Source organism: Malaya genurostris, chromosome 3, assembly GCF_030247185.1.
Source record: "Malaya genurostris strain Urasoe2022 chromosome 3, Malgen_1.1, whole genome shotgun sequence".
Taxonomy (NCBI): domain Eukaryota; kingdom Metazoa; phylum Arthropoda; class Insecta; order Diptera; family Culicidae; genus Malaya; species Malaya genurostris.
The window spans coordinates 89,173,294-89,193,689 of NC_080572.1; the positions used below are offsets into that span (position 1 = coordinate 89,173,294).

Here is a 20,396-nt window from a genome sequence, read left to right on the forward strand (position 1 = left end):
AATTCCGTGTATCCAAAAATTTCAATATTTGCGTTCGGCTTTGAGAGGTGATGCCTTAAAATTAATTGAGACACTAACGATTACTACGAATAATTATGCAGTTGCTTGGGAAGCACTGCTTAATCGTTATTCCAACGTATATTTGCTGACGAAAAGGCACCTGCAGTCATTGCTGGTTCAAACAAAGGTTTCAGGAAAGTCCTCTATAGCACTTCGGACTGCAGTAGAAGATTTTGAACGGCATGTAAAAATATTAAATCAACTAGGAGAACCCACAGCACATTGGAGTAGCCTTCTTGTTCAACTATTATGTTCTCGGATTGACGACCAGACTCTGAAGGAATGGGAAGAAGTTGTGGCCATGAGCGAGAACTCAACTTATCGTAACCTAATAGAGTTTCTAACGCGCAAAATTCGAACTCTTGAATCGTTGAATATTTCTGCAGAGCAGCCGAGTTCCCCGAGTGGAAGATATTTGACCCCAATCAGACAAATGAAACCTCAAACCCAAATCTCACACAGAATTAATTCTTACGCAGCATCAGAGGTGTATCAACCCGGATGCTTGGCTTGCGATGATCAGCATCCATTAGTTAAATGTCCAGCATTTGATCAAATGTGCTTGAGTGATCGTTTGAAATTGGTTAATTTGAAACGTATTTGTAGTAATTGCTTCCGAAGCAACCATTTTGCACGGGAATGTCCATCGAATTTTTCTTGTCGGCATTGCCAAAGACGACATCACACTTTATTGCATCCAGGATTTGAAGCACTATACACCAATTTTGATAATGGACAAACAACTCGTTCGAATTCTAACCCTCCAAGGTCATATATTACTTTTGGTGAGCAAACAAGTCCAACTTCTGACAGGTCCAGCACAATTGTGTCTGATTCTGCAGTCGAAACCCGTAGCGCAAATGTATTTCTATCAACAGTCGTGCTCAAGGTGGTAGACGTGTATGGGGATGAACATTTGACTCGAGCTCTCCTAGATAGTGGATCACAATGTAATCTCATGAGCGACCGCCTTTGTCAACAACTGCGATTAGTTCGACATGGTATTGATCAGCCCATCCATGGTATTGGTGAATCTCAAATTCGTGCATCTTGTTCAGTAACTACAGAAATTAGATCGAGAGTGAGAGAATTTTCAATTCCTCTCACTTGTCTGGTAATAAAAAAGATGACTACTGCTCTTCCAGCTGTCAGCATCCCTACTACGAACTGGAATATACCTGAACACATAAAACTAGCAGACCCACAGTTTAATATCTCACAAAGGGTCGACCTAATCATAGGAGCAGAATATTTCTACTCATTTCTAAACGGTGGCCGGCTCGACATTGGCCCACAAGCACCTATGCTAATTGAAAGCAAGTTTGGATGGGTCGTGTCTGGTAAGATGATAGGTGGTTCAACTCCAACAGCGCTATTATGCTGTACATCTTCAGTAAACTTGCTTAATCAGAACATTGAAAAATTTTGGAAACTGGAGGAATTAGACACTGTTGTACCCTCGCCTACTGAACAATATTGCGAACAATATTACAAAGAAACAGTTTCAAGAGATTTTACTGGACGATACACAGTTAGATACCCCAAAAGGGAGAGTTTTCAAGTCATGCTAGGTGAATCGTTTCTTCAGGCTAAGCGCAGATTGGAAAATTTGGAACATAAATTGTACAAGAATCCCCAACTAAAGGAAAGTTATCATAATGTTTTATCAGAATTCATTCAGCTGGGGCACATGCGGCAGATACGCAATGATAATCCGGATCCACCTACGGTTTGTTACATTCCTCACCACGCTGTTATAAAGGAATCTAGCACTACAACCAAGGTGCGAAGCGTTTTCGACGCATCTGCGAAAACTAGCACAGGATATTCCCTTAACGATTGCCTCTTAGTCGGTCCCGTTATTCAGGACGATCTGTTGAACATAATTCTACGATTTCGTAAATGCAAAATTGTGATGATCGCCGATATAGAAAAAATGTACCGGCAGATTAAAATTCACCCCGAAGATCGTCCTCTTCAACGTGTGCTGTGGCGATTCAACAAAGGTGATCCGATAACTAAATATGAGATGACTACAGTGACCTACGGGCTGGCTTCTTCCTCGTTTTTAGCAACACGAACACTACATCAGCTTGCTAACGATGAAGGAGCGCATTTCTCTCTTGCTGCGCATGCTTTAAAGGAAGATTTCTATATGGATGACTTCGTACGAGGTGAAGATAATATAGAGACAGCACTTCAACTGCGCAAAGAAATGGATGAGTTACTGAGTCGTGGAGGTTTCCGTCTGCGAAAGTGGTGTTCAAATTTCCCTGAGGTTTTGAAAGATGTTCTACCAGAAAACTTAGCTATTCCGCTAAATCGAGCCGACGTATCGAAAGGCAGTGTCAAAAGTTTAGGAATTGATTGGGACCCGGAGTCTGATCAACTTTGTTTCAATTTGGGCCCTTTTTTGACGAACGAACCAGTCACTAAAAATCGGATCTTATCTGTCATTGCCCAGTTATATGACCCATTGGGATTAATTGCACCTATCGTGGTACGCGCAAAAATTCTAATGCAACGTCTATGGACGATGGCCATTGGTTGGAACGAGGTGGTACCGGAAGAAATTCGAATCATTTGGGAACGTTTTTTGGAGGATTTGCCACTAATGTCAAACTTCCGAATACCTCGATTTGCATTTGATGAAGGAGAAGTACAACTGCATTGTTTTACAGATGCATCGGAAACCGCATATGGAGTTTGTATATACGCACGGACTCGGAAGGTTAATAAACAAGTAAAGTTAATAATACTGGCATCGAAATCAAGAGTGGCACCTCTGAAAAAACGTAGTATCCCTAGATTAGAGCTATGTGCAGCTCAGCTTGGCGCTCGGTTAGTCTCAAGAGTAGTACTCGCATTAAGGATGAAGGAAGTGCCAATCTTCTATTGGACGGATTCCATGGTAGTTGTTTACTGGCTCCGTACACCACCACATGCTTGGAAAACTTTCATCTCAAATCGTGTCGCAGAAATCCAAACTCTGACACACAATGCAACCTGGCGGCATGTGCCAGGAATGGAGAACCCAGCCGATCTAGTATCGAGAGGAACGACCGTTCGGCAGATTTTGAATAATGAGAGATGGATATATGGACCCGATTGGCTGCGAGGGGGAGAGGAAAACTGGCCAAAACAATCCGCTTCAAGTGTCCCACTAGTTGATGCGGAAACTGAGAGAAAGAGTACCACATTGTTAACACACAACCTAACACAATCTCATGATATATTCACGCGATCATCTTCCTATAATCGTCTATTGCACACGATGGCCTACTGCCTACGATTTATTAGGCGTGCAAAGAGGGAATCAGTACAATTCACTATCTCTCTTACCCCAAGCGAGCTGGATGCTGCTAGAGAATGTTTATTAAAAACTGTTCAAGCCGAATGTTTTCGAACTGAAATTGATCGTCTAAAAAATGGAAAACCCGTTCAAAAAAATTCAAATTTAAGATTGCTCAATCCTTTCATAGACCCATCAGGTATAATTCGTGTCGGTGGTCGGCTAAAACTGTCTATGGAGTCATACACCACCAGACACCAAATATTACTGCCGGGATTTCATCGATTTACTAAATTACTTTGATGTCATATCATGTGAAGTTGGTTCACGGAGGAATTTCACAAACACTCGGAGTAGTTCGCAACGAATACTGGCCAATAAACGGTAGAAGGGCTATGCGTAGTGTGGTACGAACATGTTTTCGTTGTATTCGTTCCAATCCCCGTGCAATTAAACAACCTATGGGACAGCTACCTCTTGCCCGTATCACACCAAGTCGTCCATTTGCATCCACCGGTATTGATTATTGCGGGCCGGTGTTCATTAAATCCGCCTATCGTAAATCTGCTCCCACCAAGGCGTATATTGCTATTTTTGTATGCTTCAGTTCAAAGGCTGTGCATATTGAACTGGTTGGAGATTTATCAACGCCTTCGTTTCTATCCGCTCTTCAACGATTTATAGCCAGACGTGGCAAGCCCAACGATATTTATTCGGACAATGCTACGAACTTTGTTGGGGCAAAAAATGAACTAAATGCTCTTTATCGTATGCTATCGAGTACCACGGAGGTCGATCGCATCGCTACTAATCTCGCAGTCGATGGAATACAGTGGCATATGATACCCCCTCGCGCCCCAAACTTCGGAGGTCTATGGGAAGCGGCTGTGAAGGTGGCAAAAAAACACCTAATTCGTCAATTGGGCAGCACCACACTGTTTTATGAAGACCTGGTGACAATACTGACACAAATTGAGGCAGCCATGAATTCTAGGCCATTAGCACCATTGTCAGAAGACCCCAATGATGTTCAAGCTATCACTCCTGGCCACCTTCTGATTGGGACGTCACTTTATTCGCTTCCTCAACCGGATTTAAGGGATGTATCAGCGAACCGGCTTAGGAATAGGTATCAGCTGATTCAACAGAAGCAGCAGCTATTTTGGTACCATTGGAAAAATGAATATCTCAAAGAAGTACAAAGACAGGCTACCACCAACTTCAGGAAGGTCAATATTCGAATTGGTGAATTGATGATTCTTAAGGATGATCTCCTGCCCCCTGTGCGTTGGCCATTAGTTCGCGTTGTAAAATTACACCCTGGAGAAGACGGTGTGATACGTGTAGTAACTGTACGTACGGCGAATGGTTCGACACTGACACGAGCAGTAATAAGGCTTTGCCCTTTACCCAAAACAGATGAAGAAGAAGATGAAGTAATGTAAAATAAGATAAATTGAATTGTTATGAATTAGTTTAGTTAGGTTTAGTGAAATGGTCTATTTCAGGTGGCCGGCTTATGTTAGATCTAGTTTTAATCGCAACTACCAATTTGAATTCAAACAGTGGAAATAAGATCCACAATTTCATCACGCTGAGGGATTGCGTATTGATAACGCATAATTGAACTTCCCACTTTTTTCTTTGTTATCTCTCTCAGTTGTTATCTCGTTCTCTTTTACCAACGGTAGCCGGACGATATAGTCGCCCAATTTCAGTTTAGTTCCGCATAATAAATGATCGCTCCCTTAACCGTACGAAAAATAAAGTTTTGAATTAGCAATAAAGTGAAGTGTTTAACTCCAACCAATAAACGCTCCTCCAACAATAACTAGACGAATCAACATATTTTGATTAGAGCAATAAAACAATACGATTTTCCGAAACTGTTTAATAGTAGGGGTCCTCTTCAGGAAATAGCAAAAAACTGAAAATGTTAAGTTTAAAAGAACATGTTTTTTGTATAGAAAATCGATGATACGAATTAATACATTTTTTTGGGTCTTCGGGACTTGCTGCAGGTGCTTCGACTTGATTTCTATCTGATTTATAGTATTTCCTCGAAACCTCCAGACTATACTGAAGTTGGAAACGAATTACAACCGTCCGCTGGCACACATGTTCACTAATGCATTCTCTACATCATTGCTTCGTAAATCAACCCAGGCGTGCGGGAATGTGTAAATAACAAAAGGAATAAAATTCTTTTATCATTATTAATTACGTCAATACTCAAGCCCTGAGCTCAAGTTGTAGATGGAAACGCATGGTATTTAGTTCTAAGGACATGTGATATATGATTTTAGAACTAGATACCATGCGTCTCCATCGTATGATGTCAATTTGATGGTTTTTCGAATGATTTTTTTTTTTGAAAGTTATACCCGTCCACATTCGTAATCGAATGTTCGAAATGAACACACGCGTTTTTTTAACAATCGACATCGGTAAGACGAAGGTGGCTATCACAGCAGAGGCTGTAGTATAGGCATTGAATAGAAGTGAAAAAAGTAGCATCCCCGCAAGTGAGTTCTGTCTGTGCACCGGTGCACCGTATCGGTATCGACAGTAGACGCTATTGTGCTATCCTCGGGCAGTAGTTATTTCTATTGTTGGCTACCCGCATCGCAGCAGCCAAATCCTGAGTCAAGGTCACGCTGAGACACAACGAAGGAGTGAAGGAGCAACTCACCTAACAGCTTACCGTGACATACTGTAAAGTATTTTCTCAAACTTTTTCTTTCTACTTTTACTATTCATATATTTTCTTTTCATTTTATTTCTTTCATTCTCATTTCAAGTGCAGGAGACTTCTTTACTCCCGCACTAAAAATATGAATATTGATGACAGTGGGGGAGTCTCGGAAGAAGGCGAAGCTTCAATGAACGAAGAACATTTAGAAGCTGAGTCTGATTCCGAGATACCATCTATCCCTCCGATACCATCTCCCCCTCCGATACCATCTCCCCCTCCGATGCCTCAATCTCCCTCTAAGATATTGCCTGCTCGCCAAAAAGGTATATTTTAGGAATTATGGAAAACCTTTCAAGTTTTTTTCAGAATTATTTAAAATATATTTCATTCATGTTCAAAGTTTTCATTTTTTTTAATCGCACTTACAATTTTGGCACCACTCTAGATTTTACATCCAAAATAAATCATTTATGAGCTACGCTGTATTTTTCTCAGATTTTTAAAAAATGTGGACGGGTATAATATCAGATTTAAAAAAATCATTCGGAAAACCTTGCGTCCCCATCAAATTGTCATCATCCGATGGAGACGCATGGTATTTAGTTCTAAAATCATATATCACATGCCCTCAGAACTAAATACCATGTATTCCCATCTACAGCTTGAATTCAGAGCTTAAGAAAGAATTTTCATTGGGAAGGACCGGTGAGAAAAACATGAATTAGATCTAATGAATTGACAAATATTTAGGTTTTAATATACGGTTTGAAGTTTTTATTTATGAACTGATAAGTCATTTTACATTTATTTTACATTTATTGTATTCAAATCAAATTATAACTATATTTATTGAAAATTCTAAAGGACAATTAAATTATAGCTCTTTTGCAGAAAAAAGTAAAGCGCTAAATCAAGGAAAATTCGAAACCAAGCGAAATCTAAAAAAACTATCAGTTTTAAGGTACAATGTTCGTCGACGTTCTGTATCACATGATATGAATAGTCAAGTTGCCTGAAATTACTCAACAAAACAGCTAAAGTCAAACGGCTGGTGCGTGGCGACGATATCGTGGTGGTTCATGAATTCGTGTATTCATTCATTTATGACCGCGGATAAGGATATAAGAAAAGTAATATGTCACAATAAGAAATTGATCTACGGTGTATAAACCAAGATTTTCAACAGCTGCTTGGAGATCCACCTATCAGACGTCCAGCTGAAATTGGAGAGCTACGATCGGCAGGGCATGTCATCAGGATTACAGACGGCAAACATTTGAAAATGGTCTTGAATGTGATTTAGAAGGCTCAAGAAAAAGAGAAACATAGCGAGCAAGGTGGATCGATCAAATGGAGGCAAAGAGTGGTCATACTCTGAGCTGTATGGAGGCGACTTCTAAATACATAATAAAAGGGCTTGAGCTGATACGTGAGCAAAGTACTCCACGAAACATCAGAAAAAGGCCACTAAGTACAAGTAAGCGCGAAAGCGTTTGAAATTCAATTTTTATACATAGCTCAGTTTCTCATTCATACTTAGTTAATACATATTTTGATTAGAGCAATAAAACAATACGATTTTCCGAAACTGTTTAATAGTAGAGGTCCTCTTCAGGAAATAGCAAAAAACTGAAAATGTTAAGTTTAAAAGAACATGTTTTTTGTATAGAAAATCGATGATACGAATTAATACATTTTTTTGGGTCTTCGGGACTTGCTGCAGGTGCTTCGACTTGATTTCTATCTGATTTATAGTATTTCCTCGAAACCTCCAGACTATTCTGAAGTTGGAAACGAATTACAACCGTCCGCTGGCACACATGTTCACTAATGCATTCTCTACATCATTGCTTCGTAAATCAACCCAGGCGTGCGGGAATGTGTAAATAACAAAAGGAATAAAATTCTTTTATCATTATTAATTACGTCAATACTCAAGCCCTGAGCTCAAGTTGTAGATGGAAACGCATGGTATTTAGTTCTAAGGACATGTGATATATGATTTTAGAACTAGATACCATGCGTCTCCATCGTATGATGTCAATTTGATGGTTTTTCGAATGATTTTTTTTTTTGAAAGTTATACCCGTCCACATTCGTAATCGAATGTTCGAAATGAACACACGCGTTTTTTTAACAATCGACATCGGTAAGACGAAGGTGGCTATCACAGCAGAGGCTGTAGTATAGGCATTGAATAGAAGTGAAAAAAGTAGCATCCCCGCAAGTGAGTTCTGTCTGTGCACCGGTGCACCGTATCGGTATCGACAGTAGACGCTATTGTGCTATCCTCGGGCAGTAGTTATTTCTATTGTTGGCTACCCGCATCGCAGCAGCCAAATCCTGAGTCAAGGTCACGCTGAGACACAACGAAGGAGTGAAGGAGCAACTCACCTAACAGCTTACCGTGACATACTGTAAAGTATTTTCTCAAACTCCTTTTCCTTTACTCCCGCACTAAAAATATGAATATTGATGACAGTGGGGGAGTCTCGGAAGAAGGCGAAGCTTCAATGAACGAAGAACATTTAGAAGCTGAGTCTGATTCCGAGATACCATCTATCCCTCCGATACCATCTCCCCCTCCGATACCATCTCCCCCTCCGATACCATCTCCCCCTCCGATGCCTCAATCTCCCTCTAAGATATTGCCTGCTCGCCAAAAAGTTTACCAAGACGATGGCTCGGGGGGCCCTTGGGTGGTATACTTCCGGCCCAAATCTATGTCTTTCAGAGTTTTGAATATTGCTCAGGATCTGACAAAACATTACTCGGCAATAAAAACAATAGATAAGGTTTTGCCAAAGGGGCTGTCCATAAAAGACGTCACGCCGCAAGGGGGAGGGGGGTGTTTCATGAAACGTGACCTTTTGTGACAGGGGGGAGGAGGGGAAGTTTTTGGAATGTGACGTCCAATATTTTCAATGAGCGCATTTTTGAAATACCTAATTATATTACTGCTTTGCTCTATTTCCTGAAATATAAATAATCCACAATAAACGTTTATATTCTATAGGAAAACGTGTATTTGTTGATGTAAAAGCTTCTTCTTGTAAATTCGGAAATGAGTGATACAGGAAACCATTTCTGTTGTGAACAGGAAAAGTGCACGGAGGAGCGAGTGAATTAGCGAAATTAATAAATTTTGCCTAATATGAGTGTCACCAAGCAGGCAACTCTGACAACACTGCAACTACACGTGATTCGCTGAGAAAGAAAACGGCGACAGTTTCCTGTGTTATATCCAAGCGCGATGACCGCATCGTCGCTCATATCGAGTCATTTGTCGGTCGGAGATTATAATGTATATTTAATAAGCGATTTCTCGTAGGTATATAACAGAAAGTGAAGAATTATAATAAAATATCAAATAATTAATTTGTAGGATTTAATGTTTCGGATTCATTGTTAGGAGTGAACTTAACCTAACACTTAAGAACCACACCAATATGTAAGCTTCTTTATAAAATCTTTGTTCCAGCTGAAATAAATAATTACGCTTTACAGCTTGAGCTGATGAACAATAAGATTTCGTCTGCTACTAGATTGGTGTGAATGATGACTCCTGATACGCAGTAACAAACTCAAGATATTGTGGTCAATAATGGCTAATAACGAGAGCAATTGTGCGGAATGCGACCGTCCTGACTGGGCGGATGATATGGTCCAATGCGACGAATGCCACGATTGGTTCCATTTTACGTGTGCCGGTGTAACCGGATCCGTCTCATCGCGAAATTGGTCATGCAAGGTTTGCCTTCCAATCAGTTTGATTAGTAAAAGTATTTCCAGCTGGACAAGCCGTACAAGATTGGAAAAGCAACGTCTCGAAGAAGAGCAGAATATTCGTCGTAATCGCTTTCTTCGGGAAAAACATTTAGAGAAAAGGATGATCGAGATGGAAATTGCTGCAGAACGAAAAAAAATTTTAGAAAAAGAAGAACTTGAACAGATGGAACTTGGTGGGGTGCCCACCCAGGAGACCTGATCAGGTTGTACCAAACAACGATATTGTCCGTTATGGAATATGGATGCTTCTGCTTCCGATCCGCCGCGAACACCCATTTCATTAAGCTGGAAAGAATTCAGTATCGTTGTTTGCGTATTGCCTTGGGTTGCATGCAATCAACTCATACGATGAGTCTTGAAGTGTTGGCGGGCGTCTTACCGTTGAAAAACCGGTTCTGGGATCTCTCATATCGTTTGCTCATTCGATGCGACATCTTGAATCCTCTGGTGATTGAAAACTTCGAAAGGTTAGTTGAGCTTAATTCTCAAACCCGTTTTATGTCCTTGTATTTTGATTACATGGCTCAGAATATTAATCCTTCTTCGTTTGCTTCCAACCGTGCTCATTTCTTGGATACTTCTGATTCTACTGTGTTTTTCGACACATCCATGAGAGAAGAGATTCGTGGAATTCCGGAACACGTACGCCCTCGAGTGGCCCCTAATATATTTTATAATAAATTTAGAACAGTCAACTGTGAAAAGGTGTTTTACACTGATGGATCAAACATCGACAGGTCCACAGGCTTCGGCATCTTCAATCAAAACATCACCGCTTCTTACAAACTCAGTGATCCGGCTTCAGTTTACGTCGCAGAATTAGCTGCTATTCAGTACACCCTCGAGATCATTGAAACCTTGCCCAAAGACCATTACTTCATTGTCACGGACAGTCTAAGCTCAATAGAAGCTCTCCGGGCAATGAAGCCAGGAAAGTATCCCCCTTATTTTCTGGGGAAAATACGGGAACACTTGAGAACTTTATCTGAACGGTCTTATTCAATATCGTTAGTCTGGGTCCCTTCGCATTGTTCCATTCCGGGAAATGAAAAGGCAGACTCATTGGCTAAGGTGGGCGCATTACAAGGTGACATTTATGAAAGACCAATCTGCTTCAATGAATTTTTCAGTATTTCTCGTCAGAAAACTCTCGAAAGTTGGCAAACTTCATGGACGAATGACGAACTGGGACGATGGCTACACTCCATTATTCCTAAGGTATCGACGAAACCTTGGTTCAAGGGGATGAACGTGAGTCGTGATTTCATTCGCGTTATGTCACGACTCATGTCAAATCACTATACATTCAACGCACATCTCCGGCGTATCGGGATCGTGGAGAGCGGGCTCTGCACCTGTGGCGACGGTTATCAGGACATCGAGCATGTCGTGTGGTCGTGCGTCGAGTATCGCGACGCCAGATCGGAGCTATTGGAATCCCTCAGGGCCCGAGGTAGACCGACTGAGGTTCCGGTTCGGGATGTGTTGGCGAGTCGGGATAGTTCATATATGCTTCTGATATACCAGTTCCTCAAACACATTAATATACAAGTGTAATCTGTTACATCTTGCTTAGAAAGTTCCTCCTATTTATCGACGTTATTTCAACTGTGGCTAAGAATTATTTTCACCTGCAGGTTCGACACTAACTTCCGCCGATTATCCCGATTCCTCATCTGTCCACCATCTTCATCGGAACTAACAAGATCTTTTTGCTGTCACTAACCTTTTCGCTTCCCCCCTCCCCGTCTCTTCTCCATCTCGATGTCAACTAATTAGATCTCTGTCGTTCTTAGTCATTTCGTTCCCATATCACCATTTTACTTCGTTTTCCGCAATATTTACTTCTCTATATTTTTTCGTTATATTTACATCACCATCATCGCCCACGGAAGGTCGCTCTAGTCATGCGGGCCACCCGCCGGGTATTCGTAGCCTGGGGGTGTTTCCCGCGGACCCACACGGACCGAGGGATGCGGCCAACGTCATCTGGAAGACTCATGATATATTCCATCCACCGGCCGGTGCCGATCGCCAGCTGAAGGTTAGATCTGCCAAAGTCGACCACTGCCACCCCAATACAACATTATCCAATCATACTATCCTAGTTTCAAGTTAGTCGTTAATAAAATTAGAAAAAGTCCTTGGCACCTTAGAGCTAAAGCAGTGTGCCTTAAAAATAATTATATTATTGAATAAAAAAAAAAACTTGAACAGACCTTTTTGAAGGAAAAGTATGAAGTACTAGAAAGAGAGGAAGAAGCGGATGGAAAAAGCGTCATTACTAAAATGAGCAAAACTCCAACGAGTGTAGAGAAAGTAAACCATTGGTTAAGGAATGATGGACACAAGAAGCCCGATAACAGCTCTGTGACCGGAGCGATCGAGACAGCACCAATTCAAAACGTTCCTGTACTAAACGAAAATAATGTTGACTCTACTCCTCTCACAGCTGAAAATTCTAATCCGTTACTTGAGACACCGATTGATTCGGGGTCAGTAAAGACTGTTACGTCTCAAGTACCCACAACGCAAGGCAATTTTCCCGAAAGCACAAGATCGGCTTCAACACTAACCCAGCCACCTGAACCATTTCCGTATCCGTGGCAAAAGCATAGCGGAGTGAACATTAAACTGTCAAAACCACCAGAAAAAGCACCGAGCTTTATCACCAAAACGCCATTGACGACACCTCAATCTGTTACATTTAGGCAGCAAAGGCCGATTCCGAATCCGGCATTAATTAATCCATGTCCAGAAGAAAATTTTGAGCCTTCTCAGATGCAATTTGCATCTCGACGAGTCATGTCACGCGATCTTCCGGAGTTTGATGGAAAGCCCGAAGATTGGCCTATATTCTTCAGTCAATATAATGTCACCACTCAGAGCTGTGGATTCAGTAATGCAGAAAATTTGATAAGGCTTCAAAGATGCCTTAGGGGGCATGCGCGCGAGTCGGTGCGCAGTCGATTGTTGCTGCCCGAGTCTGTACCCAACGTAATAGAAACCCTACGGATGTTATATGGACGTCCTGGTATCTTGATAAAAACGCTCTTGAATCGAGTACGGCAGGCACCCGCACCTAGGATGGAACGACTTGAGACACTGATTGAATTCGGAGTGGAATTACAGGGATTATGCGATCACCTGATAGCAGCAGGAGAGGAAACACACTTGAATAATCCAACCCTGTTACAAGAATTGGAAGACAATCTGCCTGCTCAGTTGAAGCTTCAGTGGGCTATGTACAAGCAAACCGTGTCCAGGGTTACACTGAAGACTTTCTCCGAATACATGTCTCACATGGTATCAGCGGCAAGTCAGGTCACTACCTTTGCCAAGGATGACCATGATCATCGCGAAGGAAATAGAAAAAATAAATGGAAACAAAAGGAGAAGGGTATGTTGCATGCTCATAATGCGAGTGCCGAAATAAAATCTCAAGTCGGGAAGCAAAATAATGAACGAGTCTGTTTTGTTTGTCATAAATCCAATCATCTCATGAAGGAATGTAAACAGTTTCTGGAATTACCAGTGGACGGTCGCTGGCAACGAGTGCATCAATTGAAACTTTGTCGGACGTGTCTCAATCAACATGCCAAAGGCCGATGTCGTTTAACAAACAAATGTGGTGTCGATGGTTGTGAATTTAGACACTATCCGTTTTTTCACTCTAAAAACGAAAACAGTGCTGTCTGTACTTCTTCTGTGGAAAATCATTCCCACAGGGAGCGAGGTTTTAAAACACTTTTCCGAGTTGTGCCGGTTACGCTCCACGGAAAGAATAGTTCGGTGAAAACGTTTGCATTTTTAGATGACGGATCGTCACTAACGCTCGTAGAACAGTCGATTGGTGATCAACTAGGTGAAAGTGGACCCAAAGGTGAACTTCTTCTTTCGTGGACTGGAGATGTATCTCGAAGTGAAGTCAACTCACAAACCGTAACGTTTCATATCTCAGGAACGTCATCAGACAAAATGTTTAAAGTTTCACGGGTTAGAACCGTTTCCAAGCTTAAACTTCCAATACAGACACTGAACATGGCATCTCTATCGTATCAGTACCCCTATCTAAAAGGATTACCTGTTGAGGAATATTCCAATGCGTCTCCTGGAATACTTATCGGTTTAGATCAGCTCCATCTTTCCTTACTATTGAAAAGCAGAGAAGGTAAAATGGGTGAGCCAGTCGCTACAAAAACTCGCCTCGGTTGGTGTATGTTCGGTGGCCTACGTGCAACAACTCCATTTGACCTTTCCTGTCATATACACGAAATGTCAGAAAAAGGTCTACACGAAATCGTTAAAGAATACTTTGGGCAAGAGGATGCCGGAGCTGGGCCGATACTGGAGTCGTCCGATGAAATACGTGCGAGGAATATTCTCGCTGGAACTACTGTACGCTGTACTGTACTACGCTGGAAGACCGGCCAGTTATGGCGATATTACCAGTTCGAATTCCCTGAGAGTTATCAGATGGCTTTTCGTCGATTAGAAGGCTTTGAGCGTAGAATGGCACGAGATACAGCACTACGAGAAAATGTAAACAAACAGATCCAGGACTATCAACGTAAAGGATATGCTCACCGTGCGTCAAAGGAGGAGCTTGAAAACGCAGATATGAGAAGAGTCTGGTATCTTCCGCTTGGAGTTGTGACAAATCCGAAGAAACCAGCTAAAGTCAGATTGATCTGGGATGCGGCTGCGAAAGCGCACGGAGTTTCGCTTAATTCGGTTCTGTTGAAAGGGCCTGATTTGATGATACCGCTTTTGGAGGTTCTGTTTCGTTTCCGTGAGCGGTCAGTTGCGGTGAGTGGAGATATTTCCGAAATGTTCCACCAGATTCGCATTCGTACTGAAGACCGCCATTCTCAACGCTTCTTATGGCGAGAGGAGCCTGACACTGAACCAGAAATTTTCCTAATGGATGTAGCGACCTTCGGCTCTACCTGTTCGCCCTGCTCAGCGCAATATATAAAAAACAGAAACGCTGAAGACTTCGTCGCTCAGTACCCAAGAGCAGTTGAAACCATAATCCGGTCGCATTATGTAGACGATCTTTTAGATAGCTTTGAAACGATCGAAGAAGCCAAGAAAGTCTCAGAGGAGGTCAAAATGATTCATGCAGCCGCCGGATTCAAAATTCATGGCTGGCTTTCCAATAAACAAGAAGTCGTCTGTCATTTAGGCGATAGGACGGTTACACCCGTAAAAGATCTTGCTTTGGACAAGGGTGACACTACTGATCGAGTACTCGGTATGCGCTGGATGACAGTCGATGACGTGATTGGCTTTTCAACGGTAATGCGGGCTGAGATAGCAGCTATTATAAATCGAGGCCAAAAGCCTACCAAGCGACAAGTATTAACGTGTGTCATGTGTCTGTTCGACCCTCTTGGACTTTTAGCGGCATATTCGGTACATGGAAAAATACTTATTCAGCAGATCTGGCGATCAGGAGTGGACTGGGATGACCCAATCGACAACCTATCGTTTGAGTGTTGGAAAAAATGGATAAGTTTTCTTCCCCTTGTGGATAACATTAGAGTTCCAAGATGCTATATTTCCGGCTTCGACTCCGGATTTATTTGTTCTGTGCAACTACATACATTAGTGGATGCAAGTGAAGAAGCCTACAGTTGTGCATCATATTTCCAATTTACCATGATGGATGGTTCTGTTACGTGCGTTTTGGTAATGGCGAAAACAAAGGTGGCACCTCTAAAACCACTTTCAATACCGCGCCTTGAACTACAAGCGGCGGTCCTAGGTGCTCGGGTAGCGAAGTTTATCAGCCAAAATCACACGTATAATATCGAGAAAAAATTTCACTGGTCAGACTCTAGCACGGTTCTGGCATGGATTCGATCAGAAAGCAGAAAGTACAGACAATATGTGGCCTGTCGTATAGGAGAAATAGTCACGCTGAGTAATAGTAGCGAATGGTTTTGGGTGCCAACGAAATTGAACGTTGCCGACGAGGCAACTAAATGGCGTAATGCGAGATGTCTATCGTCCGATAATGCGTGGTTCACCGGACCGAAATTTCTGTACTATCCTGAGGAAAAATGGCCCGAACCCAGCAAGGTTAAATATTTCTCAACCGAAGAAGAGCTTCGCCCCTGTTTTCCCATCATTCTGCCACAAGAACACCGCGTAACACTGTTGGTAATTAACGACTATCATAGTAGATACCATCACGCGAATTCAGAGCTTGTCGTGAACGAGGTGAGACAGAAATTCAAAATTCCAAAACTGCGTGCAATTGTAAAAAAGGTAGTTCGACAATGTCAACACTGCAAAGTCTACAAATCGCTTCCAGCTGTGCCAAGAATGGCACCTTTACCGTCAGCGAGATTGTCATCCTTTGAAAGACCTTTCTCATACGTTGGTGTCGATTACTTCGGACCGCTGCTAGTGACGGTGGGGCGGAGTAGCCAAACGCGATGGGTCGCTTTATTCACATGTCTCACTATCAGAGCCGTCCATCTGGAGGTGGCACATAGTCTGAGTACGGAGAGTTGCATCCTGTGTTTCCGTCGATTCGTAGGGCGCAGGGGAGCATCAATAGAAGTGTACTCGGACAACGGGAGTAACTTCCACGGTACCGAGAAAATATTGAGGAAGCAAATCGATGCTGGTATGGCCGACACATTTACTAACGCGAACACAAAGTGGCACTTCAACCCACCATCTGCCCCACACATGGGGGGTGCTTGGTAAAGGATGGTGCGTTCAGTAAAAGTTGCGATCGAAGGTATTCACACTGGCAGAAAGCTGAATGATGAAGGGTTACTGACACTTTTGGCGGAAGCGGAAAGTATTGTCAACTAGAGACCATTGACTTACATCCCTTTGGATTCAGCAGAGCAAGAGGCGCTTACGCCAAATCATTTCGCGCTTGGCAGTTCAACGGGCGTAAAAAAACCTGCTGTGATTCCTGTGGACTACCGAGAAGCTATCAAAGGGAGCTGGAACCAGATACGTCATCAGTTAGACCTGTTCTGGCATCGTTGGCTCAAAGAGTACTTACCAATCATTTGTAGGCGTACTAAGTGGTTCAACGACACGAAGGCGTTAGAGGTGGGAGATCTAGTCGTGATTGCTGATAGCAACAAGCGGAACAACTGGGTGCGAGGACGAGTAATCGGAATCCAACCTGGGACTGACGGAAGGATACGTCGAGCAAGCGTGCAAACATCGACGGGAGTAATGAAGCGACCAGTATCGAAGTTGGCCGTCTTAGATGTCGGCGATTCAGGTAAAACAGCGTAGCAAACGCGGTGTTACGGGGGCGGAATGTGACCAAGCAGGCAACTCTGACAATACTGCAACTACACGAGATTCGCTGAGAGAGAAAACGGCGACAGTTTCCTGTGTTATATCCAAGCGCGATGACCGCATCGTCGCTCATATCGAGTCATTTGTCGGTCGGAGATTATAATGTATATTTAATAAGCGATTTCTCGTAGGTATATAACAGAAAGTGAAAAATTATAATAAAATATCAAATAATTAATTTGTAGGATTCAATGTTTCGGATTCATTGTTAGGAGTGAACTTAACCTAACACTTAAGAACCACACCAATATGTAAGCTTCTTTATAAAATCTTTGTTCCAACTGAAATAAATAATTACGCTTTACAGCTTGAGCTGATGAACAATAAGATTTCGTCTGCTACTAGATTGGTGTGAATGATGACTCCTGATACGCAGTAACAATGAGTAAAAAAGAAAAAGATGCCTTCAAACGGTTTAACTTAAGTTATACACTGACAATTTTTTCAGTAATTTGATTTTCTAGCATTGATAATAGTATATCATATGAATTTCTCTTATCTGATTCTGATGCAGTTTATTCAATTGAACTCCATTTGAAAAAGGGCGGGTGATCAACGATTCCAGAAGTCATGTCTTATATTGATCATATGTGATTTTCCTCACCAACATCAAAGTTTATCGAATCATCCAATGATTGAACTTATATAAATCAAAAATCATTTCAGCTCAAAATCACTACTTATTGTGTGACGGAAGATCAGTACCGATATTGATCGATGTGATTAAAATTTCACTGATCAACTGATAATGAAAAAGATTCTCCGGCAGTGATCTCGTTTTGATGAGGTTTTGGTCTTTATTTTCTCAGCCCTGTATGCTACACTAAGGAAATATTATTCTTTACCTAAAACAATAATATATCTGTGTACCCCTAGGACGAATAAAACAAATGATTTTAATTGTTTCATCAATTCCAACCAAATACTTTTGTTAATTTATATAATTGATATTAATAAAATAATTCCGATGATTTTGTAGTTTTAGGGATATTTTTTAATCTAATGACAGCATGTAATAAATCGATTTTTCCCTCATATTTGTATTGTTTGTCATACATGTTGAGAATGTATTGAGATGAATTTTATTTATTTTGAATTCGTGACACGTGACAAAGGGGGGGTGGGGGGTCTTTGCTTCTGTGACAATTTGTGACAAAGGGGGGATGGGAAGTCAAAAATCGTAAAAAAAAAGTGTGACGTCTTTTATGGACAGCCCCAAACAAGTTACGCGTTGTGGTGTCCGACCTGAAGCAAGCAAACGAGATTGCTACCAGTTCACGAGGGAGTACCGCGTATACGTCACGTCTCATGTGGTGGAGATCGACGGTGTGGTCCGTGACGAAAGTTTGACAATCGAAGATCTGATAAAGGACGGGGTAGGCCGTTTCAAAAACCCCGTCCTTCAGTCAGTGAAAATGTTGGAGTGCAAGCAATTACTGCTCACTCGGGTACGGGTCGGGTACGGGTAAATTTTTTTTTCTGATCGATTACCCGACCATTTGTACTTCACATAAATATGTTTACACGTTGACGGGAATTTTTTATTGCAAAACAGTTCTTCCGAAAAATAAACAATTTGATTCAAGGGGTTTTGACATTTCCAGAAAAAAACATTTCTTTTCTTCATTTAAAAAAAGCGATCAATCATAGTTACGTGAAAAGTTATGTGAATATTTCCCGCCCTACTTTGTTTATATCATATTTAATAAAACACACTGCCTTAGCTCTAAGGTGTTGCGGTCGGAATCTATTTTTTTACACGTAGGTTTTAATGGACTGCCATTTTAAAGCTGTTTAATGCACAATTCAGTAAAAATTATTTGATTCATATATAAAATGTAGTGTAGCTACCGCTACCGTTAACATCGTGGGTGTGGGTTTGTGAGGCTTATAAAACGGGCATAGTTGACAAATTAATTTAAATCAAAATCATAATTCATTTTGCTTTGTATTAAAAAATTGTAACCAAAAAAATTTCCTGCGAATGTTCAAACTACTTACACTTGAAGGACTCACCGTTCACCATTTTCAAAATTGATTTTTTCACACCGGGAATACACGTACATTGTTTGATGTTTGGTCAATACACGTAAACGAACTGATGATACTCTATTCATTTTAGGGGATGCTCGCATAACATTCATTTTCGTCACGTATAATATTCAATTAGACATTTGGAACCATTTTACGTGATTTTTCAAGTGATTTGAATGTGAATTTTATTTAATTTTAAAGAATCGAATCAAAAGTCACACTGTTTCGTAAAAACCATACCTACCCAAAATTGAATACAACGGTTATTACGACATATTGGGTAAATATGCTTCTCGAAAAATTTGAGTAGATATTACTCCCTTTGTTGACATTTGTAAATGAGTATAAAGTACCAAAGACATTGGAAATCTACAGGGTCCGCCATCTAACATTTATTTTTGAACTAGCGGTTATTTCGACATTAGTAACCTCAATGTCACTTCTGATTTGACAGAAACTTAGTTGTATCCTTCCGCTGAACGAAAATGGTTGTGTATACGCTTGAGAAACGCGTGAAAATAGTGCAGTTTTACTTTAAAAATCATGGTAATGTTGCGGAATGTGTGCAAAAAAATCATCTTCTCGGATGAGGCACATTTTCATCTCGGCGGGTCTGTTAATAAGCAAAATTGTCGCATCTGGGGGACGGAAAACCCGCACGTTATCGTGGAGAAGCCGATGCATCCTCAGAGAGTGACGGTTTGGTGCATCATTGGCTCATTTATCTTCGTAAATGAGGCAGAAGCCGTCGCCACGGTCAATGGCGAAAGCTACCGCACCATGATTTGCGCGTGATTCTTCCTGTTACTTGAAGAGGAAGACTTGGACACCATTTGGTTCCAACAAGACGGCGCTCCGAGCCACACAGCCAACGCTACGATCGATCTTCTGCGCACAGTCCTCCAGATCAAATTATCAGTCGAAATTCGAATGTCGTTTGGCCGCCTCGGAGCTGTGATTTGACGCTGTTAGACTATTATCTTTGGGGAGCTGTCAAAGATAAGTGTTATGTGGACAAGCCAGAGACAATTCAAGCCTTGAAGGACAACACTCGTGCAGCCATAACTGAAATAAAGCTGCATACAATCGAAAATGTACTAAAAAACTGGACCGACCGTATGGCGTACTGCAAGGCCAGCCGAGGCAGCCATTTGAATGAAATTATATTCCACAATTAAGCGGAAG

The 20,396-nt window shown here is 41.6% G+C and overlaps 1 protein-coding gene across 1 annotated transcript; it reads left to right on the plus strand.

Annotated features, from left to right (window-relative positions):
• The first annotated feature begins 12,125 nt into the window (after positions 1–12,125).
• LOC131433869 (uncharacterized) lies at positions 12,126–16,559 on the plus strand. Its single transcript, XM_058600476.1, has one exon. The coding sequence runs from the start codon at positions 12,126–12,128 to the stop codon at positions 16,557–16,559; it is 4,434 nt and encodes a 1,477-aa protein (XP_058456459.1).
• Positions 16,560–20,396: the final 3,837 nt, after the last annotated feature.